The 25,816-nt window shown below is 40.5% G+C and overlaps 1 protein-coding gene across 16 annotated transcripts in view; it reads left to right on the forward strand.

The window, feature by feature from the left end:
• Positions 1-25,816, forward strand: part of TRPM3 (transient receptor potential cation channel subfamily M member 3) — a 598,368-nt gene that overhangs the window by 374,334 nt on the left and 198,218 nt on the right. For 15 of the 16 annotated variants that reach the window (XM_053291345.1, XM_053291347.1, XM_053291350.1 and 12 more), the window contains exons 2-5: positions 15,860-15,939; positions 18,053-18,260; positions 23,350-23,563; positions 25,336-25,460. In XM_053291345.1, the coding sequence (XP_053147320.1) occupies positions 15,860-15,939; positions 18,053-18,260; positions 23,350-23,563; positions 25,336-25,460 (627 nt within the window). Of the gene's footprint in view, positions 1-8,609; positions 8,763-15,859; positions 15,940-18,052; positions 18,261-23,349; positions 23,564-25,335; positions 25,461-25,816 lie in introns of those variants that run through there. The other variant, XM_053291354.1, reaches the window with a different exon arrangement.

A 25,816-nucleotide genomic window follows, 5' to 3' on the forward strand; every position in this document is an offset into this window, starting at 1 on the left:
TAAAAGGAAGTAATTAAGCATTGGTGACCAGAAACCCTTATCATATTATGCAATTTGCACTAAGGAATAAAAAATAGTTTTTCATAATTTTTAATTCATAAAAATTAATTAATTTTCCATTAATTAAGTATCATCAGACTGTACATTCTGTGGCAGAGATCTAGACTAATAAAGCACCAGTGCAACAGCGGAAGCACTGGTATAGCAGCAATGCTTCTGAAGAGTTCCAGACTAATTCTACACCAGTACTAGTGAGGAGGGGGAATTTCAATGACTTCCCCTCCCCCTGGAAGTCCTTTGTGTCACACTAAATGTATGTCCCTGAGGGCTATGCACCCCTCAGAGACATGTTTTTGGGTGGCACAAAATGCTTCTTGGGGAAGGTAATTGAAATTTGCCCCTGTTGCTGAGCCAGCAGTGGAGCTGAGTTAAACTGAATTTCACCCACTGCTTCTCCCATTGCATTGGTGCTTTCTTAGGGTGTCAGCCTGTAGCCTTAGTAGTTGCTCGATTGAGTATTAAAGCTACCATTTTGTGGCTAATAGAATGAAGATTCTTCCATTTTCTGGCCTCAGAAAATCCTTATTTGGAATGTAAATTAACAAATGTAATATAATTGACCAGTATTTATTTATTTATTTGTTTATTCATCACATTTATATACCGCCCAAACTTTCGTCTCTGGGGGGTTAACACAAAACAATTAAAACACATATAAAAAGTGAAAGCAATTCAACAATTTAAAATCAATCAAAAAATTAAAACCAACAAATTTTAAAAGGCTGAGAAAGCTTGGTTTAAAAGATGGGTTTTTAGATTTTTTTAAAAAAATTGCCAGAGATGGGGAGGATTGTATCTTAGTGGGGAGTGCATTCCATAATATCAGGGCAGCAACCAAGAAGGCCCATCTCTGTGCAGCCATCAGACGAGTTGGTGGTAACCGGAGACAGACATCCTCAGATGACCTCAATGGGCAGTGGGGCTCATGGTGAAGAAGGCGCTCTTTTAAATACCCAGGGCCTAAGTCGTTTAGGGCTTTATAAGTTATAACTAGCACTTTGTATTTTGCCCGGAAACCTATTGGCAGCCAGTGTAACTCCATCAGCAAAGGAGTAATATGGTCTCACCAAGATGACCCAGAGACCAACCTGGCTGCCGCATTCTGAATCAACTGAAGTTTCTGGACTACGTACAAAGGCAGCCCCATGTAGAGCACATTACAAAAGTCAAGTCTGGAGGTTACCAACAGATGTTCCACTGTTTTGAGGTCATTGATCTCGAGAAACGGACACAGCTGGCGTATCAGCTGGAGCTGATAGAAAGCACCCTTGGCCACCACCTCAACCTGAGAAACCAGGGAGAGGTGTGCATCCACAAGTACTCCCAGACTGCGGACCTGCACCTTTTGGGGAAGTGTGACCCCATCTAGAACAGGTAGATCAAAACTGTCTCTGGAGTTCTGACCCCACACAATAAGTACCTCCGTCTTATCTGGATTCAGCTTCAGTTTATTCTCCCTCATCTAGCCTATTACTGCTTCCAGGCAGGCATTTAGGGACGATATGCCAGCTCCTGAAGAAGTTGACATGGAGAAGTAGATCTGGGTGTCATCAGCTCCAAATCCCCTGATAATCTCTACCAGCGGTTTCATGTAGATGTTAAAGAGCATTGGAGAGAGTATGGAGCCTTGAGGGACACCATACTTAAGCTCAGATTTCGAAGAGCAACAATCTCCAATTGACACCATCTGAAACCTGTCTGAGAGGTAGGAGTGGAACCACTGTAAAACAGTGCCTCTCACCCCCAACACCCTCAGACGTTCCAGAAGGATACTATGGTCGATTGTATCGAAAGCCGCCAAGAGATCCAAAAGGACCAACAGAGTCACACTTCCTCTGTCAAATCCCAATTGGATATCATCCATCAGGCCAACCAAGGCAGTCTCCACCCCATAGCCCGCCCAAAAGCCAGTCTGAAATGGGTCTAGATCAGGGATGTCAAACTGAGGCCCTCCAGATGTTGCTGGCCTACAACAACCATCATCCTTCGCTACTGGCCATGGTGACTGGGGATGATGAGAGTTGTAGGCCAACAACAGCTGGAGGGCCACAGTTTGACCCCTCTGGTCTAGATAATCAGTTTCCTCCAAGACCGCCTAGAGCTGAGAGGCCAACACACTCTCAATTACCTTGCCCAACCATGGGAGGTTGGAAACAGGCCTATAATTGCTCAGCTCTGAGGGATCTAATGCAGGCTTCTTTAGAAGAGGTCTAATAATAGCCTCCTTAAGACAAGGAGGCATCCTGCCCTCCCTCAGAGAAGCATTTATGATTTCCACCAGGCCGCCTACAATAGCCTCCCTGCTAGATAGAACAAGCCATGTGAGACAAGGGTCAAGAGAACAAGTGGTAGGCCTCATCGCTCCAAGCAGCTTGTCCACATCCTCAGGAGTCACAAACTGAAATTGATCTAGTCGAATCGCATAAGAGGAGTTGTTGGACACCTCCAGTTAAGACATCAAATTAATTGTGGAGTCTCCATCTAAGTCAGCTTGAATCCGAGAGATTTTATCTGCTAAAACCTCTTTAAACACATCACAGCAGGTAACTGATGACTCCAAATTCTGGTTCAAGGATGGAGGGGCAGATACTAGTCCACTCACAACCCTGAACAACTCCGCTGGACGTGAACTCACAGAGGCAATACGAGCAGAAAAAACCCGCTTCTTGCTGCACATATCGCCTGAGCATAGATCTTTAAATGTACTCTATGTTGTAATCTGTCCGATTCGAGTCGAGTCTTTCACACACAAGGGGGAAATCACGGGAGTCCTCACCCATGGAACACCACCTTGATCAGAGTAAAAGACCAAATCAAATTTTTGACCTGCAATATGGGTTGATCCAGAGACCACTTTGGATAGGCCCATAGTTGTCATGGCCACTATGAACTCTTGAGCTGCCCTGGACAAATTGGTCCCGAAATGTACATTGAAGTCCCCCAGTACCAAAAGTCTGGGAGACTCCAATGCAAGTTCCGTGACCAAGTCCATGAGCTCAGTAAGGGATTCCGTTGGGCAGCGGGGCGATTGGTACACCAACAGAAGTCCCAATCTATCCCTGGTCCCCAAACTTAAGTACACACATTCAATATGGTCTGTTACCCTGACAGGGACCCTGGTAAAGGAGATGTTATCCTTATAGACCACAGCCACTCCACCTCCCTGGCCACGTCCCCTCACCTGCTCCTCTACAGAGTATCCTGGCGGGAGAAGCTGGGACCAGACTGGACCACTAGCCTCCTGCAACCAAGTCTCGGTGATACATACCTTTTTCTTAATGAAGAAAGAGAATGGGTATGTGACACATCCTTTCCAAATTTGGTGGAGATTATTTTCTCGCAAATGGGCCACAGCTTGCTCCTTACTTTTTAGGACACACACACTGATTCACACCAGTGTTCTCTCTCTCTCTTTTTTTTTTTTCATTTGTGTGTGGAATGAGTTTTGTTCTGGGTGGCAGTATCAAGGCAGTGTGTGTGCACATGCATTCAGAGTGAGGGATCTAAAATTAACTGAACTGACATGGAAAAATCTATGAGCACACACACATGCACATGCCTTGGAACACTGATTCACACCCCCACCATTGTCAAGAAGATTCAGAACTAAAAAAAGCCCTGGTGTAAAGAATGGGACATTCTCCGGGGACTTAAGAAGTAGGAGGAGTCTGGGTCTGGTGCCAGTTTTTGATATCAAGGGCTGTATACAGATAACATCTTTTTAGAGGCTTGAACATGGTGTGGTACTGCCATCATTGCCCATGAATACCCCTTCATGTCCACATTCTCCAAGGAATCCTTTTGTTCTCCTTAGTACATTTTGTTTGTTTCATTTGATCACTCTAGTGGATGACCAGGAGCTTGACAGGGAGAGTGAGTCCCTGTTGGTTCTGCTACACATCTCAGCAACATTCAGTACCATTGATCATGGTATCCTTCTAGACCGCTCTCAAGTATAGGGATTAAAGGTACTGCTTTGGAATAGTTTCAGTCCTTTTGCGGGGAAAGGGTCCAGAAGGTGATGCTGGGGGACTACTGCTCAGGACCTTGGTCATTAGCCTGTTGGTTCCCACAGCTGGCCTTAGCTGTCATTTGGAAGGCTGGTGGAGGGGTTGGAGTAGCTCCTGCTGCTGCCTCCACCACTCCTGGGGCCTTCATTTTAAAGGGAAAGGATTCCCCTTTCACTTGCCTTAGGCTAGAGAATCCCACTTTACTTGTAAAGGGGAATCATAGCCAGATTCCCCTTTAGAAATTTAACCCCCAAGCCAGACTTTGAGCTGGTTCTTCAAAGCGGGGGGGGGGGGTGTTCCAGTTCCAACACAGACTGGCGCCTCTCTTTGGGGGCCAGTCCGCTTTGAACCCAGACCACCCAAACTGGGCTGGCTCGATGTTGAGCCCAGCTCAAAATGAGCTGGCTCACACATCGCTAATGCTCTCCCGGTGGGCATCCACTCCTGAGTCTCCACAACTGTTTTTAGAAAGCAAGTGAAATGTTGGCTTTTTACCCAGGCTTTTATATGAGTGTTGTTTTTTGTTGTGGCTGCTCTGTATTTTATTGTCTCATTGTGTAAGTTTTAATTAGATTTTTATTTTTATAATCCAATTTAATATTTTTGTTGTGTAACTGTTTTATAGTTTTATATTGTTTTAAATGTTTTGTAAACTACCTTGAGATTGTTTTAATTAAAGGCAGTATAAACATTTAACAATCAATCAATTTACATATACTGTCCTTCATCCTAAGACCCCAGGCAGATAACAAAATAAAAAGAATAAAATTTCAATAAACCAACATAAAACTAGAGCAAACACAGCTGAAATTAAGAGAGAGCAGGGGACAACTCATTGGCCAAAAGCCTAAATAAAAAGGGCATTCTTCACTTCATTAACAAATCAGTGTATTTGTTACTGATCTTGCTATAGAATTATTTTGCTGGTTAATTGTTAAATAATGTGAAATACAATGGGACTTAAGGATGGAAATGTATGAGGAAAGATGACGGTCATTGTTTATCAATTCAGAAATTACATGCCTAAAAATATTTCATACTTAGAAAGAATACACAGTAAACCAGAACTAAACATAATGTTAAGGATGCTTAAACCCATTGATTTAAATGGTATTAATTAAGCATAAATCTGGTCAGTTGCATGGTCATGAGGCATGGTATATCTTTTTTCTTCCTTCACAGACCAGCCATTCTTATATTTACTGACCTCAGAAATAAAATGAATCCTAGATCCAAAGAAGATCCATTATAATACACTTTCAGAGTATTGTAAGTATATTACAGTACACTTTAAGAGTATTTTGTAGGTTACTACAAAAATAATTTGAAGCTGCAAGAACAACTTTTAAATTCCTCTAGTAGTAATCTGAATATTTAGAATATACATACAGTTGCTCACCTACATAAATGACTGGTGTTCAGTCTTGCAGCTCAAACATTCTTATTCACCTATGCGCTCAGTGTCTCACCTTCATTTGTCAACACAAATGATATCAGCTGAATTATTAGCTTGTAATTGAGATGTTGAATGCTATGAAACAAGCTCTGTTTCCAGTGTGCCGTTATTTCACACATACAAGCCATCACTCAATGACATCATCATTAGGTGTTTGAAATCAACCATTCTGACTGAAACAAGTGTTCAGCTATGGCCAGACTAGGCACGACACAAGTTCTATGATTAGCACTCTCTGTCTCCCACCCGCCCCTCCTTCAAAGAATAGCTGCAGTAGGACAAAATGGACTGCAGTTATATTTTTGTGGAGTGGTTTCAATCCTGTGCCCCAATACTGATTCTCCCACCTTAAATCACACACCTCCAAAGCTGTTGTTAGCCACAGAAGGAAAAATATATATTCACAGCTTTTGTGCCTCTTAAGTTTTCCCTCCATGGCTAACAGCTTTTAGGAGGATGACTTGGCTTAGAACCACAATGTAGACAAAGGGTTTGACAACCACCTCCCACCCGTGTCAGATTTCCTCTGCTGGAAATCTGAAAACTGGGATACTGCTGCCCCATGTGGCAGCCAGCTGAACTACAACAGCCTTGCAAGGCATGAGATTTTCAGGCCTTGGACTCACCCCACCCAGCCAGGGTCTTCATTGGATCCTTCCAGGACAGGAAGAATAAAAGGGTTTCATGTCTGGGTGCATGTTTTGCCCAAATTTCAAGATCTCCTTGGTCTTGGTGTGGTCTCTCTGGCTTGACTACTTGGCTTCTTTGACTTTTGGCTCTATTCCTGACCTCTAACTTACCACTTGACCCTTTGACTTTGGCATTGGCACCCAGTTCGCTTCCTAACCCCAGTTCCTAACCCCATTGGCACCCAGTTCGCTTCCTGGTCTGTTCCCTTGCTCCTGGTTCTCTGCAGGGTCATCCTGGTCCTGAATTTAGTCTCCAACCTACCCTTCAGTTACTGTCCATGACCCAACATTGACATCTCATACCATGGCTCCAATTCAAATCAGGCTCGCTGTGGCTGTTTCTTAAAAAAGACAAAGACTTCAGGAATTCCAGACATTGAACTCCCAGATCACATCTAATCACTTTCACTTCAGAATATGAATGTTTACTACTACTATAATTTATATACCACTTTTCAACAAAGGTTTCCAAAGCAGTTTACATTAAAAAACAACAACAAATAAATAAGATGGATCCCTGTCCCTGAAGGGCTCACAATTTAAAAAGAAACATATTATAGACACCAGCAACAGTCACTGGAGGTACTGTGCTGGGGATGGATAGGGCCAGTTACTCTCCCCCTGCTAAATAAAGTGAATCACCATGTTGAAAGGGTGCCTCTTTGCCCAGTTAGCAGGGGTTCAGATCACATCAGTCCTATTAATCTGCCTTCCTGTTTTTAGATGAAATACACACTTTCCCCTAAACTATCTAATATGCTAACACCAAAATGTTTCTACCCTGTGTGTGGCATAGTTGACAGAGTGCCAGACATGTATCAGAGATAATTGTGTTTGAATCCCCTCTCTGAGTGTCCCCGATGGTGCTCACTGTTATTCTCTCTCAGACAAAACTATGTTACAGGGTTGTTTTGAAGCTAAAATGGAATCAGCCCTATCTACCCTCTCCTGATCTCCTTGGAGGAGAAGTGGAATACATATGTAGTGAATGATACATATTTCTATAACATAATATCACTGATCCAATTAAACACAATGCAAAAAAGCTGTTGTCCTCAAAACTTGCCACCAGAAAATTCCTACACAATGACATTCCTTATAAAAAAGAGGCCTTGAATATCAGATTTCCTCCTAAGTAATCACTGGAAGAAGTATAAGAAATAATACCCTTCACAAACTCCTAATGTCATCACACGCCTCACCTGTTTCTTGCAACGCCTCACCTGTTTTGTTGGGATTTTGCCATAGCATTGTCTCAGTTCTTGTACTAGACATGCTTGCCTGTATGCTTTGTCTCCATGTACTGGCACAACTTTACTGGCTTGGTGGTGGGATCACAGGTTTTTGTCTCCTTACTTGTTGTCCTGAATTCAAACTGAGAGGTTTCCCCACTCTCCGCATAAGAGACTATTAGTCTGTTTATTTTATTTTAGTTTTAGTTTTAATTAGTAATAAATGTTTCAGTTAGTTATGTTTAGTTATGTTTTAAAGTAAAGGTAAAGTTGTGCTGTTGCGTCGGTGTTGACTCCTGGCGCCCACAGAGCCATGTGGTTTTCTTTGGTAGAATACAAGAGGACTTTACCATTGCCATATCCCGCGTAGTATGAGATGATGCCTTTCAGCACCTTCCTATATCACTGCTGCCCAATATAGATATTTCCAATAGTCTGGGAAACTTACCAGTGGAGATTCAAACTAGCAACCTCTTATTCCCTAGGCATATTTCTTCCCTGCTGCACCATTAGATGGCTCTTAGTTATGTTTTTTGTTAGTAATGAATATCAAACTCTTGTTTCTCAGTTAAAGTTGCTTCCTTTACAATTACTTATAGAGGATAAGAATTTCTCTGCAACATACTTTTCATTTTCTCACTTTTTGCTGAACTCTAGTTTGTTCTTCTTTGAATCTTCAGTTGAGGGACTCCCCAAACTGTGCAACTATAGGGACAGTTATAATTAGCTATAGTTGACATCACTCTTTTAGCCATTATGTGCTGCATTATCTCACATCACCTCTGTAAAGATTAACAACCACCCCAGAAGTTTCCATAAAAAACTGTGGCTGTATTTTATATACCGTTCTAGAGTCACTGTTGAATGCAATAGAATATCCTCTTCAGACAGCTATCCAAACTGGTTGTGTTTGCTATGTACATTGATAATCTTCAAAATAAAACCACCACCTGAGGAATGTGAATATACCTATTATCCTTTCCTCAAAAGTAGTACAACATCTCAACTATTGGTAGTACGTGTTTGTGATGAATGTGGATTTAAGTCATAAGATTCTCTTTGTTGTTATTTTGAAATAACTGTATCACCTGGTAGCTCCTCCTCACCCTACACATGTATATTTGCACATAGATCATTTTTTCCGAATGCTGCTGTCAATTATTCCCTGCTAACCTTTTAAAAAACCAGATATAATATGCAAAGTTTACCCATCTGTGGGAATATTTGGATGTTAATATGCAAAGTTGTTGCCAAAAATTGCTGATAAGATCCTGGGAGAAGTATGCATGAGGAAATGGTCAGAAGCACTATGAAGGTATGTCAAAATAGATATATAAATGGAAATATTACTGCTACTATTTTATAGGTAGTACTTGAAATCCCAGGACATTGTACAGGAAGTGGCCTTAGATCTCATGCAAAAGTTGTTTCTGAATTCCTCATTGCCTGTCTCCACTACTTTCTGACCTAATGTACACTTATGCAAGTCAGAGACAGGAAATTCCGAACTTCAGTTTCCAATTTCTGTGTACATCAAAACTTTAAATTTCTGACTTTCTTGGTTGATAAATTTATTACATAATACAGGTTGTACTGAAAGTCATCTGCAAATCCTAGCACTTTTGATAAGCACTGTTGTATATTAATTGTAATATATTTCGCAGTCTATAGATTCCCAGCAGTTGCTGAACAAACATACTGGTTTCATTCTTTGGAGATTAAAAATATCTCATGTGTGTTCAGGTTCTTTCCAGCTTAGTACACTGTTTCTTTTGAAGGATTTGCTTTCCTGAGTTGAACTTTCAGAACTCAGAACACCTTATCACACTTTCACAAGACCTTCTTTTTTGGAAGAAAAAAAAACTTTTCAAAAAAACCCCAAACCAGCCTGTCAGGGCTTGTGCCAGTTAAATCCAAGCTCTCAGGGGATTTGTTTTTCTTTTGGCGTCAGATTAGATGTTCAAATGAAGCAGTGTTTTGGGGCTGTGAGTGAATGTCTGTAGAACTCTTAATGAGGCTAATCCCACAGCAGCACATTCCAAGTAGCTAATGGGCGCAAGTTCATTGCTTACTTTAACATCTCCTGGTCAAGAATGGAATGAATTACTTGTCTAGTGGGCGGTCATGAGTGTATTATTATTGACTGACAGCAGTGAATTGTGGACAACGCAAACTGACCAGAGAGAACATTAGACAGACTCAAATGTGGATGCTCAGGTAAAAAATAATAATAATCATTCTTTGCTGTTGTTAGTTTAGTAAGAAAATACTTTAAATAATTAAAGTAGGAGAAAATTGAAACTCCCACAAATACTAATAATGTATGTATTAAATGTACTTAACTGTATATTTTGCTCATTAATAGTGGAACAGTATAGTGGTGAGCAAAAGTGGAATGCATTGAAAGAATGCAGTTCAATACATCACATCACTCACAAAGAGTTTGCAGAATGCCAATTTTTAGCATGCAGAAATAATGTTGCCAGATCCATCAAGTTGCTATTTTTTGTTTGTTTTAATGTCTTCCTTCAACAAAGCATGGCAAATATTTTAGAGTGAATTAGTGTCGATATGCTATATTTTAATGCAAATTATCTTTGTCTCATTAAACTGCTGATTCAGTCAAAAGAATTGGATACTTTCCCCTTCATTGGAAGTAAAAATAATTAATTATTAATTGTGAGAATAATAAACCACGAATGAAAAGATTAACATGGGCCACATATTTTGTACTTCAGGGTTTTGTTTTGTTTTTGTAGTTCAGTCACAATCTTGATAATAATTATTTAATTTAAAGGTGCATTATTATGATGACAAAATATTAAACATTTGGTCTGAGTTATATTTTGGCATTCATTTAAAACTATGAACTACTATGTTTGTACATGAGTGGACTTCATAATCTCATGTATGAACGGCCATAGAGAAATAGCTATACTAAACAAAACTGCTTACCACCAGATGCTGTGAGCTTCATGTCCTGTTTGTGGGTTTCTTGGGAATATTTGTCTGGCCACACTTAGAAACAAAATGCTGTACTAGTAGGTAGACCACAGACTGTTCCAGTATGGCATTACCTTTCTTAAACAACGCTTCATATTTTACTTGTTCATTTCCTTTTGCTTACCCAGCAACTGCATTTCTCTAAGCAACGTTCTGGGGATACCTCTCCAAGAATATTTACTAGACAAACTCACCAAAGACCACATTTCGTATATTTGTATATTTTCATAAAACCTCATTTATTATAAAATGAAACATCAGAGAAGCCAGTTTGAATAAGATCGTACCTTCTGGGTGCCCACCCCCCCACCCCCGAAATTGTTTAGGCAGATATCCAAGAAAATTTAGCATGTAAGAGCAATTTTATAAATAACTATCAAAATAACTATCAGCATTCTAGACATTTACGTCTAGTGAGCAAAATGTACTCCAACAAAGCAGGCAGGCTGCATTTCAAGAATGAACCTTAAACAATAACTCTGTTTTTCCCCTTAGCATATCATTATTTTATAAATCAATATATATATATACATCCCAATGGAAGAACCATGTAATACCTTAACAGAATTTCTGCTTTCCATTGTTTCCACTATTTCACATTAATAATAAACCAACATATGTCAACCACATATTACTTCTTTCTCAATTTTTTAAAAAACACCTTCTTCTGAGTGTGTGTGTGTGTGAGAGAGAGAGAGAGAGAGAGAGAGAAAGAGAGAGAGATCTGGTTAAATATTCTCTCTAAGCCTACAGGTCTATACACTCTTATTTGTAACTAAATCCCACAAAACCCAAATAGGATTTACTTCAGAGTAGGATTGGGCTTCTCATAAGATTCAGAGCTCCCTAATGTTCACTTTAAATGACTTCAAAAACCTGAACTACAGAGAAAGGTACATATGGAACATATGGAATCTAATTATTAGTTGAAATAAGGTCAGTAGTATTCTTATGGAAGAATAGTAATATATTTGGGAAAATCTGGCATACAATGATAATAATCTTACTATGTTATTTATTTATTTATTTATTTATTTATTTAATCATATGTATATGTTGCCTAAAATGTGTACGCTCATGTATTTTAAAATACGTGATTTTAAAATACAACAAGCATAAAAACAGAGCAGTTTTACATTAAAACAGTTTTACAAAGTAAAGGTAAAGTGTGCCGTTGAGTCGGTGTCGACTCCTGGCGACCACAGAGCCCTGTGGTTTCCTTTGGTAGAATACAGGAGAGGTTTACCATTGCCATCTCCCATGCAGTATAAGATTATGCCTTTCAGCATCTTCCTATATCGCTGCTGCCCAACATAGGTGTTTCCCATAGTCTGGGAAACATACCAGTGAGGATTCAAACTGGCAACCTCAGGCTTGCTAGTCAAGTCATTTCTCCACTGCTCCATTAGGTGGCTTGATTTTACGGAGTAAGAACAATTAAAACAGTTTAAAATTAATTTTAACTAAAAGCCTGAGAAAACAGATGCATCTTGAGGATCTTTTTAAAAGCAGGCAGAAATGGAGAAGCTCTTGTTTTGACAGGGAGCACATTCCAAAGCCCTGGGGCAGCCACAGAGAAGGCCCTGATCCGACGCACCACCAAACAAGCCAGCGGCAATCGTAACTATATCTCCCCAGATGATCTTAATAGGTGGCTGAGTTTGTGACAAAGGAGGCACTCTCATAAATACCCTGTGCCCAAGCCATTAAGGGCTTTATAGATCATGACCCACACTTTGTATTTTGCTCAGAAACATATCAGCAATCAGTGCAGTTCTTTTAAAATTGGTGCTATATGGTCTCTTAGGGTTGTCCAAGAGACAAGTCTGGCTGCCACGTTCTGCACCAACTGTTGTTTCTGGACTATGTACAAAAGCAGCCCCATGTAGAGTGCATTACAATAGTAAAGCCTAGAGGTTAGCAGCAAATGGATCACTGTTTTAAGGACATTGATCTCCAGAAATGGGCATAGCTGATGTATCAGTCAAAGCTGATAAAAATATTTTAAATAATCATTTTGTAAAAACTGTTAAAGAGCTACCTAACTCTCAAAAATTACTTATTTTCCTTCATACTTCAAGGATCCGCTGCTAGCATTGTAGACTGATGTGACCACCCTCAGCAATGTTCACAAAATAATTTTCCTGGGATGTACGACATACCAGCCAACTCTTTCTTCTTCAGTATAGGGCTGCATTTCATTTCAGCTTGTGCCACCACAGTTGAAGTTGACCAATAAGGTCAGAAAGCCAATATATAAAGGAGGTATATATTTATATGTAATTTTCCAATCCTTCTGAAAATTAAAGACAAAATCATTACCATATGGTTTGGTTACTAAAACTATATTGCTATCTTCACAGTCAACTTTGCAGTTCTACTGATATTTGAGAGGTTATTTATTCATGAATGTCTTGTGAAAAATCATATATAACCTACAGGTATCTAATGGAACAAATATAACTCCTTTGATTCAATGAAATACATATTAGTAGTTAATTTTTTTAAATGCAGATTTTGCCAGGGTTCAGCCTAGTGTAAGTAGGGAAGGTGTTTTATTGTGATCACAGGCTCTTTTACATAGATAGATAGATAGATAGATAGATAGATAGATAGATAGATAGATAGATAGATAGATAGATATTGATGAGGTTGTGCACACGACCACTTCCCTGGGCAGGCAGGGAGGGTTGGTGGGGAGACAGGTTCCTGACTGCCCCCACACACGATCGAGTTTTGTGTAGAGGCTCTGTCACTCACCTTGGCACACGAGCCACATTGCAGTGAGTGGCAGAGCAGGAAGCCGGAGGAGGAAGTCCTCTGGCATCTCTCAGTGCACCGCACCAGTGCACTGAGGGATACCACCCCCTCAGCTGGGTGCTTTTGGGGCTAAGGGTGAGCCAAACCTGGGGCTAAGGGTGCGCTTGTGCCTTTAAACCCAAGTTACAGCCTGGAATAAATTCCCAGGCTTTTGGCCGAGGCAGCCCCGGGATCAGGCTCGATCCCAGCACTTCCCATGGGCAGGCCAGCCCACGCTGGGCTGCTCAAGCCTGGGCTTGGCTGCTCGTGTAAACAGCCTAGTTGTCATTAACATATAGTTGATCTCAACTCATATGGCCTTTGAATTTCAGTAGCTCTGCTCTCTAGTGTCGAATGTAGGTTTTTCTAAATCTCTGTTTTATAAATTTGTTTTATAAATCTGCATCTGTTTTATAAATTTATCTATCTATACTGAATGCACAGAGAGAGAAGACAAGACAAGACAAGACAAGAAAAGAAAAGAAAAGAAACTCTCCTCTAATTGCTAAGTGTAGTCCTCAAAATTCCTACTTTCAGCACATTGACTTGAAATGTGCCACCTAGATAATGAACAGGATTTTATAAATTATAAAAAACGATATTCTTGCTATTTCTCCACTGACCCAGCATACACACACTTTGCCCCATGGCATATATGCACTGTAAAACAAGCCATTGTGTATGAACTCTGGCTCACATACACTACTCTTTTCAGAGACAGCTTCCTCATATTGGATAGATTTTCTAGCTTGTCCAGAATGAGCAGAAGCTGAAATGTTTCACAATTCATTTATTTTGTGTGCATGCAGACAACTTCAATGTGGTTTGAGGGTTAATATCAGCTTTTGCTTGTGGCAAATGGTTTAGATGGCTTGTTTGCCCAACATAGGGTTTTTGTTGTTGTTGTTATTGGCAACCGCCTAACAGAGAAATACATGGAAAACTGAATCTTAAAGGCAGACTGATACTCAGTGTGTTTTGAGGAGTACTGTAATTTTTTCAGGAACAATTAATGTTGTCATTGTTAAGAAGTATGCCTTACCTTAAGCTATGTTTGATTTTGTTAATAGCACTAGTGATATTTTTGAAAGTGCAACTTCACAGGTAGCAAAAGCTGCCATTTAATTGTCATTATTTTATTTTGCACCATTAGCATCAAATAAATGAAGAAAAGATGAGATACATGAATACAAACACCCATTTTATTTTCATGTACCATAGACATGGACAAGGATAGACTATAGTCTTCCTGCCTGACATACAGAATTTACATCCACAGAATGAGGCTATTCCCACGATCACTGGAAAGTGGGCTAAGGGAGCTTAGCCTGCTTTCCAGGGATTGTGGGAGCCACCGGGCTAGCAGGCAAGCCTGGTGCTCCCGAGGCAGCTAGCCCAGCTAGAACAGCCTCCCCTTAAATGGGGTCAATGGAGCGAGCACTCCGTTAACCTCATTTCTTTACTTGTGTGTCACCACGGTGCGCAGCGACACACGAGTAGACCCCCAGTTCAGGGATCTCTCCAGGATGCCCCGCAAACTTGCGCAGGACATCCTGGGACTTTCGATCTCATGCAGCCCCTGCCGGCTCTGTGATGGAGCCGGCAGTCATGTGTGCGGCCAATCCCGCTGCCCAGGGCTGCCTTTTGATCGTCTGCGGGAAGAGTGGGCTAAGCCCGCTCTCCCTGCAGACCCAGAAGGAGCTCTTCTCACCGATCGTGAGAAGAGCTTCGATGTTTTGTAGCCTGGTAGACTGAGGCTTTAAAATGAAGTTATTGCTCGCTCTCCCTCTCGCTCTTGCTTTCTCTCCCTCCCTCGCTCCCCCCCCCTCTCACACACACACACCACTTACATTCTTGGTGAATATGATAATGAATCAGTTGGACATTGTGCCACAGAAGGTCGTATCTGATATCTGGTTCCTGAAACTAGCACTGTCACACCATCAGCCATTAGTGCAAACAGAATTGGAGCACATTATATACAGAGTGATTCCCAATCTCTCTAGTTTTTTTAAAGGGGTGTGTGTGTGTGTGTGTGTGTGTGTGTGTGTGTGTGTGTGTGTGTTTTAGTGTTAGTGTTAACAGTATGAATCTAGAACAGTTTTGAACAGCTGAGCAAACTTTGCAGAAAAGAAAAGCTAGATGATGTTCTTACTTGTTTAATATTCCTTCCTTCCTACAGGTGTATTCTCTGTTTCCCAGGATTTTTAGTGTTAATTGTATGATTAGTGTTTCAGCCTAGAAATTGTACTACATAATCTACCAAACAGGTTAATAATGGCCCTCTGATAACTTTGTCTTTAAAAAAATAATCAGAAGGGTTCAGTGACACACCAGGGGTTTCCCCCACACACATACTCAGTTGGAGAGAATTGATGTATCTTTTATTTCCATGCATTTTCTTTTATTGATTATGTTAATATTAATGCAATCCATCAAGCCCTGCAAGGAATGCCAGAGGTGCCTAATTAGAGCAGAACACAATCCCTTAGCTCTGTTCCAGAACATCCTGTGCAAAAGTGTTTCATGGTTCTTTAAAACTTAAATTGAAGAGGAAAATTGCCTTATGGATTAATTTTAAGTTAATCTCAATTTTTTTCCCCTTTTCAGGCTCAGAAGTCCTGGATAGAAAGAGTATTTTACAAAAGGGAATGCGTTCATATCATACCAAGCACCAAAGACCCCCATAGGTAATTGCATTAATTTTTGTCAGCACATTTGATTTGCATGTAAGATTGTGTGTTATATTTCATTGCAGACAACATTTCATATCTGAAAAGACAGCTCTATTCTAATAGCTTTGTATAAAAAGTTAAAGTGAAACATGGGGACCACAGCCCAGTGTTAGAGCAGATGCTTTGCATTGTGTGCAGAAGGCATCAGGTTTAACCCCTAGCATCTCCAGCTGAAAAGCTCAGGTAGAAGGTGGTAGGAAATAGCTCTTTCTGAGACCCTGGAGAGCCATGGTCAGTCAGAGTAAGTAGCACAGGGCTAGATGTACCAGTACTTTGACTGTATGAAGCCATTCACATTTTTTCCTTCTGACATTCTCCTTACCAGCAAAGCAGTTGTATGGAAAAGTTAGATAATGACTGATAATAGATATCATGTATATTTAATAAAATATGTCAATTTCAAGATGTATGTATTTAACTTAATATTGCCCTTGATAAATTGGGATGATGTTGGAATTATGCTTTTTTTTAATATAAAAGAATAAGAAAAGGTGCACAAAGAATTTTTTTTTACCAATCTCCCCTTCCCCTGGAAGTGCACTATGCAACCTGCAAATATTGGGTCTTACCACCACTGCTGCCACCAACTCCTCTAAACTCCAGCGCTCCCCCCAGCAGCGTGGCCCACATGGTGGTGTGGTTCCAACTCCGGCATATGCATGTGTGGTTCCAGCCTCCTTGCAAATGGCCTCCATGCATGCATGGAGGCAGGAACTGCATTACTGCTGTGCAAGCTGCACTGCTGGAAGAAGCTCCGAGGTTTAGAGGAGCCACTGGTGCTGGTAAGGTACCCTCTCACCACCCCTCTGGCCATCCTTCGAAGCCTTTTACAGGCAGGATTCCCCTTTGCTTGTAAAGGGGGAGAGGGGGAATCTTCACCGGATTCCCCTTTATAAGCATAGCCTGTCAAATCAGTCCATAGCAGAGTGGGCCCAGTTTGGTTCAAATTCTGACCGGCTTCCTTTTTTTGAGGCCAGTTTGGTTTGAGTTTGAACCAGTTGAACTGAGCTGGTTCATTCTACACACCCCTAGAGCAAGAGCAGTTTGGTGAAAAGTGTCCTCCCATATGCATGAACGTGTGTGTAGCTGAACTGGGAATGCAGCCACTTCAAATATGCTTATTTTGACTGCACATGCAGGTAAGATGTTGGCGATTGTTTCCTTAAAATCTCATGAAATAGAAAATGTGTTAACTCAAAATGTCAAAAATTGTTACTGTGTTAATGTGGATGTCAGTTCACATTTAATGTCTTTGAAATAACTGCAGTGTTGACTTTTCAACATCTTCTTAAAGAAGGGTATGTTCCAAAGGACCAAAAAATTGGAGGTCTCATATGCACCACCCTGATTTCCTTGGAAGGAGGGGAGGTTTAAAATGAAATAAATAAATATAAGAAACTGTGCAACTTGGGGAGGGTTTTGGTGGTGGTCATGTTGCTGTTCTGAATGGTGATGTGATCTGCAGTATTTATCAGAAAGACAATCTCCTAATTGGGACTCTGAATTCTAGGGAATGTAATATATGCAATTATTATTTTTAAACAAGTTGTGTAAATGATGCGTTTCACAAGCTACACAGTTATTCCACCGCTGGCCCACAGCTACGCCAATAAAAGGTGCCACTGCATCACTTTGGGGTATGCGAAAATAAAGCAAGGCATAGAAAAGAGGAAACATAAAGGAAAATGTACAACTGACTTTAGGGTGACCAGATAACTGTATCTTTAAGGCTGCAATTCTATACACACATTTGGGAGTTGACTCTTTGAATGCAGTGGGACTTATTTCTGAACAGACATGCCCTGGATTGTGCCGTAATAGTTCTGTTTAAGATGGAATTTTGGCAGATTCCTCATGTTCAGATGAGAAATGGGGCTTTCTCCCTTCAAAACAAAATTTAAAGATACTCTGGAGCCCTGTACTCCTTTGCATCTGGCCACCCTATGTACTTGGTTGACAAACCAAGCTACATTAGGGGTTGAGATGTTTTATTACAAGACTTGAGATAAATAAAGCCTGTTCCTTCATGAAACCAAGACATTCCAGTAACTTTTGCTTAACCCCATAGGTGTTGCTGTGGACGCCTGATAGGCCAACATGTGGGACTTACTCCAAGTATCTCCATTATTCAGAATGAGAAAAATGAAAGTCGGCTTGCTCGAAATGAGTCAGCCCAGTCAGAGAAATGGTCAATCAGCAAGCACACTCAGCTCAGCCCAACGGATGCCTTTGGAACCATTGAGTTCCAAGGAGGAGGTCACTCAAATAAAGCCATGGTAATGAGAAACCTCATTATGTTATAATGTTCTTATCATGTCATTAAATACTATATGTGTTTGCTTGGTTTTCCTATAAGGAGTTGCTTGAAATATGGCTTTCTTTGCCATGTGTCCCTGCTAACTTGTCAAAGAGGCACCTTTTAATGTGGTGATTCTCTTTATTTATTTAACAGGGGGAGAGCAAATGGCCCTCTGCACCCCCAGCACAGTACCTCCAGTGACTGTTGCTGGTATCTATCTTATGTTTCTTTTTAGATTGTAAGCCCTTTGGGCACAGGGATCCATCTTATTTATTTATTATTTCTCTGTGTTTCTCTGTACTGAATTTCCAGGCATTTTAAAAAGGGAAATATGATTCGGCATTAAGGGGAACCAGCTTACCCAAACTACAAGGTAAAACTTCCTGATGTAGAACTCCAAAAACATTTTAAAACCTCAACTAAGATAAAGTCACACACGCCACCCTGAGGTGCTTTTACCCCTGGATTTCAGGGCCGAAGTCCAGGGCCTCCAAACCTCTATCCTGGGTGAAGTGGTTTGTGTTAAGAACATATGTGTTAAAAAATGATGCTTAACTTGCAGCGGGGGGTGGGGGCACCTCTAAAGGACTTTAAATACAGGCTCCAAAATTACGTAGGTGCACCTCTGCCCCCACCTGAAAAAACACAAGTGGCGCAGCGGGGAAATGCTTGACTAACAAGCAGAAGGTTGCTGGTTCAAATCCCCACTGGTACTATATCAGGGGCCAGCAGCAATATAGGAAGATGCTGAAAGGCATCATCTCATACTGATAGAATACAGGAGGACAGAAAATAGGAGTGGTTTAGCATTGCCATTTCCCACACAGTATGAAATGATGCCTTTCAGCACCTTCCTATATTGCTGCTGCCTGATATAAGAGTTTCCCATATTCTAGGAAACACACCAACGGGAATTGAAACCAATAGCATCCTGCTCTCTAGGCATGTTACTTCCCCACTCTGCTATTAGGTGGCGGGATGTTAAAAACACTCTCTAGCTTAACAATACTGGTGCTATTTTGCCAGTATAATCCTGTCGTTCCACCATGAAGCTCTCTATATATACTGTCATTTCTTCATTGCTTCTTCCCCTATGACCTCCACCCATCTCCTCAAGTAATATATTAATTTTGTTCTGAAATATTTGCTGAAATAATAATGCAAGCTCCACACAATACAAAAGTATCTGCTTCATTTTAAAATAAGTCAACATTCCTATATCTTTTAAATATAGGAAAGTATTTCACATCAATATACATATCTATTTTTGAGGTAACTTTGGGAATAGTGCCGGAAATAGTGTTGCCTCAGAAAACTGGATACAGATATTAATAAAAAGTAAAACTCCATGGGGCAAAGATCTTATTTTCTGTCAGCTTTGCTGATGGGTGACAAGCAGATTAACTGGCACTGCTTTCTGAAGTAGGAAAGTAACAAAAACCAACTTGTTTAATAAAATTGTGCTGCTTTGGTACATCTCCTATCTGAAATGCAATGTATCATATTTATTAAAGAAGGTAGAAAATTGCCTGGTTGTCCAACTCCCAAGGAAAATATCAGGCATGCTTTGGATGCTGGTGTAACTTTAAAACAGAATGCAGTTGTGTGTTTGTGTGTTGTGTGTGTGTGTTTTCAGAGATTTTCTACTTATCTCTAAAAAAGCTATTTGTTCTCTCTATAAAAGAGAGAACTTTTATGAACTCAGAGATACTTTACCCTGAGAAGATGCAATTCTATTTATTTTGTCAGCACCAACAATTTCCTTACCCTACAAAATTTGACCACACATTCTTGTTTTTTCAAGCTTTAATTAAAGCTTTTTTCAAGCAGCCACAGGCCTGATCAGCACGAGGACCATGATGTATGAGGAGCGTTATAACTCTTTTCCTTTTTGCAGTCCCTGTCCACATCAGGCCCCCATGGTTGTTCTTTCCCTGGAAAAAGAAAAAGGAAGCTCCTGTTGGTGCTAATAGGAGCTTCTTTCCTAGGGGTAAATAGTAGCCGGGACATGCAATCTGGCTTCGGACTACAAGGGAGAAGGATCAAAGATCCCTTCCCCCATATCACAGCCCTAGTTCTGACTGGCCTTCCTTGTGGCTGCTATTTAACTTGGGGAAAATAATAACACAGGACCAAACAAGTGTTTAATGTAGAGTTAGATCCTTAGTAAAAGGTTTAAGAAAGGTGGAATGCTGCCGAATCCAGAATTACACTGTGTAGTTTTGCAATTTAGCAAGACTGTAATAAGATCTGTAACAGACTCAGACAGGGGCTGGCAGGCAGAGAATAGGACCCCTGCCTCCACTTCATCATGTTTCAGATAAAGATGCTTGCTCATTCAGATTTTTTAAATTCTTAGTGAGCCCTATGGAATTAAATTACCCTAACTTTGTAACATGGAAAATTGTGGACATTGTTCCGCAGTTTATATAAATAAATGAGCCAGTTAACTGAATATTTAATAGTAATAGATCATTTTTTGTCTTTTAAAAACTTCTGGTCCAAATTTTCTTTAATGATGTGAAACATACATCACTCAAGAAAATCTTACTTTTATATTTCTCATAAAACAAAGGGCGGGTTTGAATGATCTACCTACCACAAGTGAGGAAATGTCTGAACTTGTAGCCTATGCTCGCAGCAGGCATGTCATGCAAACCCATCCCGATCCGGTCCCTGAGTCTTCTGCCTGACATTCTCCTGACATTCTCCACCTGACTTCAAATCTTGGGTGGAAGTCAGCAGAATGTCAGTAGGAGAATTTCGGGGACCAAACTTGGACTGGTTCACACAACACGTCTACCAGGAGCATGAGCTCCTGTTTCTGACATTTCTCCTATGCTTAATTGTGGTGGATTGTGTGAAGTAGCTCGAAGAGACATTTTTTTGCTCATAGGAACAGAATACAAAATACATACAAAATGCAGTTGTGAATGGTGCATGCAGTTTTAAGTCATTGCTTTTCTTGGCAAAACAACACAAAAGTAGGGGGATGATCCTGATCCAGTTAGTACCAATTCAAAAATTGTGCTGTAAAAAGCATTGATTTAAACTCATGTGCAGTATTCACAAGTAATGTGAAGTCTGTTTATTTAGTTAGTGGATGTCTATACAAAAAGTACAAGAAGAGGTAGTTAAAGCAAGCACTTGAGCAATCATTTTAACATAAATGTTTTTTGCATTGCATGGTAGTATTTGCTCAATATTTGGCCAGTAATGTTATGCCTGTACTGCAAACTTCTGTTCAAATACCCTTGACATCAAAAAGGACCTTGTGATGTTTGACAAAAAGAATGAGCCCCTCTAAGGCACATCAAGGGGCTCCCTTGAAGAAGGATTTTATGTTAGCTACTTACGAAAATAAATTACATATGGTTTGATCTGAAGTAGAATAGCAAATGGAATTTGTCCAGATATCGTATTGCTACTTTGAACAACTCCTTCTCTCCATTCCAACCATTACAAAATGTGAGACTTTAATAAACCCAAATTTGTCAAACCCAGAATCCTGTCATACGACAGCACTCAAGAAATATGGTTTTCTTCTCCTTCATGCAGAAATCATAGGGCAGCCTTTCATTTTCCATGAAGCATATTCACCTTGATCCTTGTGTGCCAAGGTTGCTAACTGCCTATGGCTTTTAAATGCAGTGCTTCAGGCACTGGGAGATTGTGATGCCCTAGAAACAGCAATATACCCATTACTTGCTTATCCAGGATACAATGTAGGAACTCTTTTTACATCTTAATATTTCCTGACTCAGCAACCATCTTTTTGGAGATCATTACTGGAGCTAGACGTGGTGGCTGACTGCCAGACTGTTTTACCCACGAGTAGTCCTATTGAAATTAGTCGGACAAGTTAGTTGTGGCTAACTTGTCCCATTACTTTCAGTAGGACTACTCATGGGTAATACAGTCTGGCTGACAGCTGGTTCATTGACCTACTTCTTCCATTTCAATTAAATTTCATTAACTAGAGGACGCTGCATTGCATTCATTCTCCTTATCCTATAAATGGCAGTGTTTACAGGTGCCATGAGGCTTGCTGTGACAATTAAGAAGGGTTTCTTTTTGCAATTGTATAGGCAGGCCATCATCTTAAAAAAAAATACCTGTGCCACAGTTGGTTGGTGAGTTCATAAAATGTTTGCCATCTGAGATCTGTTCAAAAATGATAGATTCAAAGTCCAGTTGGATGCACAATTCTGCAGTTCTTTGTTTGAATCCCATGCAATGTAAATATTTCTTACAAGATCAACTAGGCAAAAGCATCTGACTCTACTGAGTCCATATTTTCATTTAAACTGGGCGAGCAGCACATCTTCTCCCACTTCTAACAAACTATATGCTTGCAGACAGGTCTTTCAGACTGTTTGTTCTAAGTGATAAGTATTGGGAAGGGGCTGTAACTCAGTGGAACAGTACATGCTTTGGCTGTATAAGATCCCAGGTTCAATCTGTGGTGTCTACAGGAAGGGCTGGGAAAAATCCATCCCTGAAATCCTGTTGACTATACTGACCTAGTGGACAGCTTTCTAATTTCCTATTAGTTATATGTACAGAAGTTATGTAAAATGTTTATGAATTATTGTCAAAACTTATAATTCCATAGAGTACTATTGCTTTGATAGCAATGTGATAATACTTAAGATTTCTGTAGCACTGTAGTACTTTCAAAGTATTTCACATGTATTAACTTGTAATCCTTACAACCCTGTAAGGTAATTGAGTATTATTATTCCCATATTGTGGGGTGGGGTAGGGGGCTGAGGACAAGCAGGGAGTGCCTTGCTTAGGGTCACTTGGTGAGCTCATGACAGAGAACTGCATTTTGAGAGCTGGGGCGGTATATGAGAGTCAAACCTAGAGCCTTTGGAATCAAGCGGTATATAAATTAATTAATTAAACCACAGATTTCCTAATTCAGGCTACACTGCACCAGCTCTCAGAATATATCTATAATGCACACTCTAGCTAGTGTTAGAGAATATGGAAGTGATATGTCCATTACTAACTTCTTATTCTTCCCCCCTCCCTTTCAACGATTGACCTTCATCCTGTAGTATGTGCGGGTGTCTTTTGACACAAAGCCTGATCTTCTTTTGCACTTGATGACCAAGGAATGGCAGCTTGAACTGCCCAAGCTTCTCATTTCTGTGCACGGAGGTCTCCAGAATTTTGAACTACAGCCAAAGCTCAAGCAAGTGTTTGGGAAAGGCCTCATTAAAGCGGCAATGACAACTGGAGCATGGATATTTACGGGAGGAGTAAACACAGGTAACTACAACCTGGAAGAGGGGATCTGTTATGGCACAGGAGCTTTCATGATTTAGAAATAGGTTCACTTTCTGCAATTGCATCCAAAGCTGTGTGCAAGGAAATTTCTCTCCTGCCTTTCCTATAAGGAAGTTGTCTGGATCCTGAATATTTCTAGGGGCACCAGTTCCCATATGAACATCACTGCAGTTTCAGACCAACTGAGGGGGCCCTGATTCAGGTTCCATCACATTCAAAGGTCAGATTGAGCTCCGTGAGAAGCAGGACCTTCTTGCTTGCTGTCCCAGAGCTGCAGAATGCCTTCCATGGGATCTGTACTTGGCTGCCTCCCTTCTGGCATTATTTGACAGGCAGATTAAAACATGTTTCAACATGCTTTCTGTTGCTATTTGCTTGCTTCTTTGTTTATTTAACACATTGTATAGCATCTATATAACCAGGTCTCAAGGTGTTCACAACTGACAAACATCTGTAAGCTTTACAATCAACAATTAAAATAACTTTGCTCTTTTATTGTTATTGTTATTGTTATTGTTATTATCATTATTACATTTTATATCCCGCTCTTCCTCCAAGGAGCCCAGAGCAGTGTACTACATACTTAAGTTTCTCCTCACAACAACCCTGTGAAGTAGGTTAGGCTGAGAGAGAAGTGACTGGCCCAGAGTCACCCAGCTAGTTTCATGGCTGAATGGGGATTTGAACTCGGGTCTCCCCGGTCCTAGTCCAGCATTCTAACCACTATACCACGCTGGCTCTCCTTTTTCTTCTTCTCTCTCTTTTATGAGCTGCTGCTGCTGCTTTAATATTATTTATAGCTGTTTTGATATTTTGGCTCTATATTAATTTATTTCATTGCTTTTTTATTTCATTGCAAACTTCCTTTAAATCCTTTTGGTGTGAAAAGTGGTATGCAAATTTAGTAAATGAATGAAGTGACTTACACAGCAACTTCAGGGACGCTCCCATCCAGGTACTAGCCAAGTCTTGATCTCCTTCTCTTTAGAGGCATAGTGGGTGGAGGAGCTACATTTCCTATTCAGGTTCCTGATCTGTCCTGCTTCTGTCCCTTATACAGAAGAGTAGTGGCTAAAATCTTAATATGTGGCTCAGACTTTCTCTGTCTTCATTTCCCCCTTCTCAGTTGCTTATTTTCTCTAAAACCAATGGCAGAAAAAGACATCTCCTGAAATATTCCTCAATAATTTCAGGAATTAGAAATGTGGCCTTGGAGAGATCTTTGTGGAATCAGGCAAAGGAGAAGCAGGAGAAACTTGTAGGAAGCTGCCGCCTTAAACTGAGTCAGATCATTGGTCCATCTAGCCCACTATTGTCTACACCATGGGTGGGGAAAGTTGGCCTCCAGCTGTTGTTCAACTACAACTCCCATCATCTTGAGTCACAATTTATTGTGGCTGGGGATGATGGAAGTTGTAGTTCAACAACAGCTGGAGGGCCATCTTTTCACACCCTTGGTCTATACTGACTGATTGTTGCCGCTAAAGGTTTCAGGCAGGAGTCTTTCCTAGCCTAGCCAGGAGATGCCAGGGATTGTTTTCTGATACTGCTCCATGGTTGTGCTTTGTTTGGTTTTTTAATCTGGGGGAAGATATTTTGGGGGGGTTTGTCCTATTCCATATGCAAAACTAAAGCAGTAAGAGAAAAAACTACTATATATACATTTTATGATGATAATGCTCAAGTGTTTTGTGTTCTTTCTTTATTGTCTGCTTGCATTTCTACTTCTATTTTATTTTATTTTTTGTGGCCAGGAGTAATTCGGCATGTTGGTGATGCACTGAAAGATCATGCGTCAAAATCGAGAGGAAAGATCTGCACTATTGGAATAGCTCCTTGGGGAATTGTCGAAAATCAGGAGGATCTGATTGGCAAGGATGTAAGTCTCTGGCTTATCTATAACACATGTCTTGTCAATGTGTTTTAGATTGTTTGAGCTCTTCGGAGCTTCTTTGGCAGGAGTAACTCATGATATCTTCTAACTGATGCCAAGATAAAAACCAGGTCCTTTTATAAGATATATTCTGGCAGTGCCTAGTATGTTTTTATGGAAGTTATAGAAAGCAAGGGAAACTACAAGTAATAACACTGAAAAACAGCCTTACATTATACAATAAATCAGCCTTGCATTATACGAGGCTATTCTCACAACCTCCCAAAAGTGGGCTAAGGGAGCCCAGCCCACTTTTAGGAGGTAGTGTGCTGCAATGGGAGTTAAGCAGCTCCCAGCAGCAA

This window comes from Hemicordylus capensis, chromosome 2 (assembly GCF_027244095.1).
Source record: "Hemicordylus capensis ecotype Gifberg chromosome 2, rHemCap1.1.pri, whole genome shotgun sequence".
Classification (NCBI taxonomy): Eukaryota; Metazoa; Chordata; class Lepidosauria; order Squamata; family Cordylidae; genus Hemicordylus; species Hemicordylus capensis.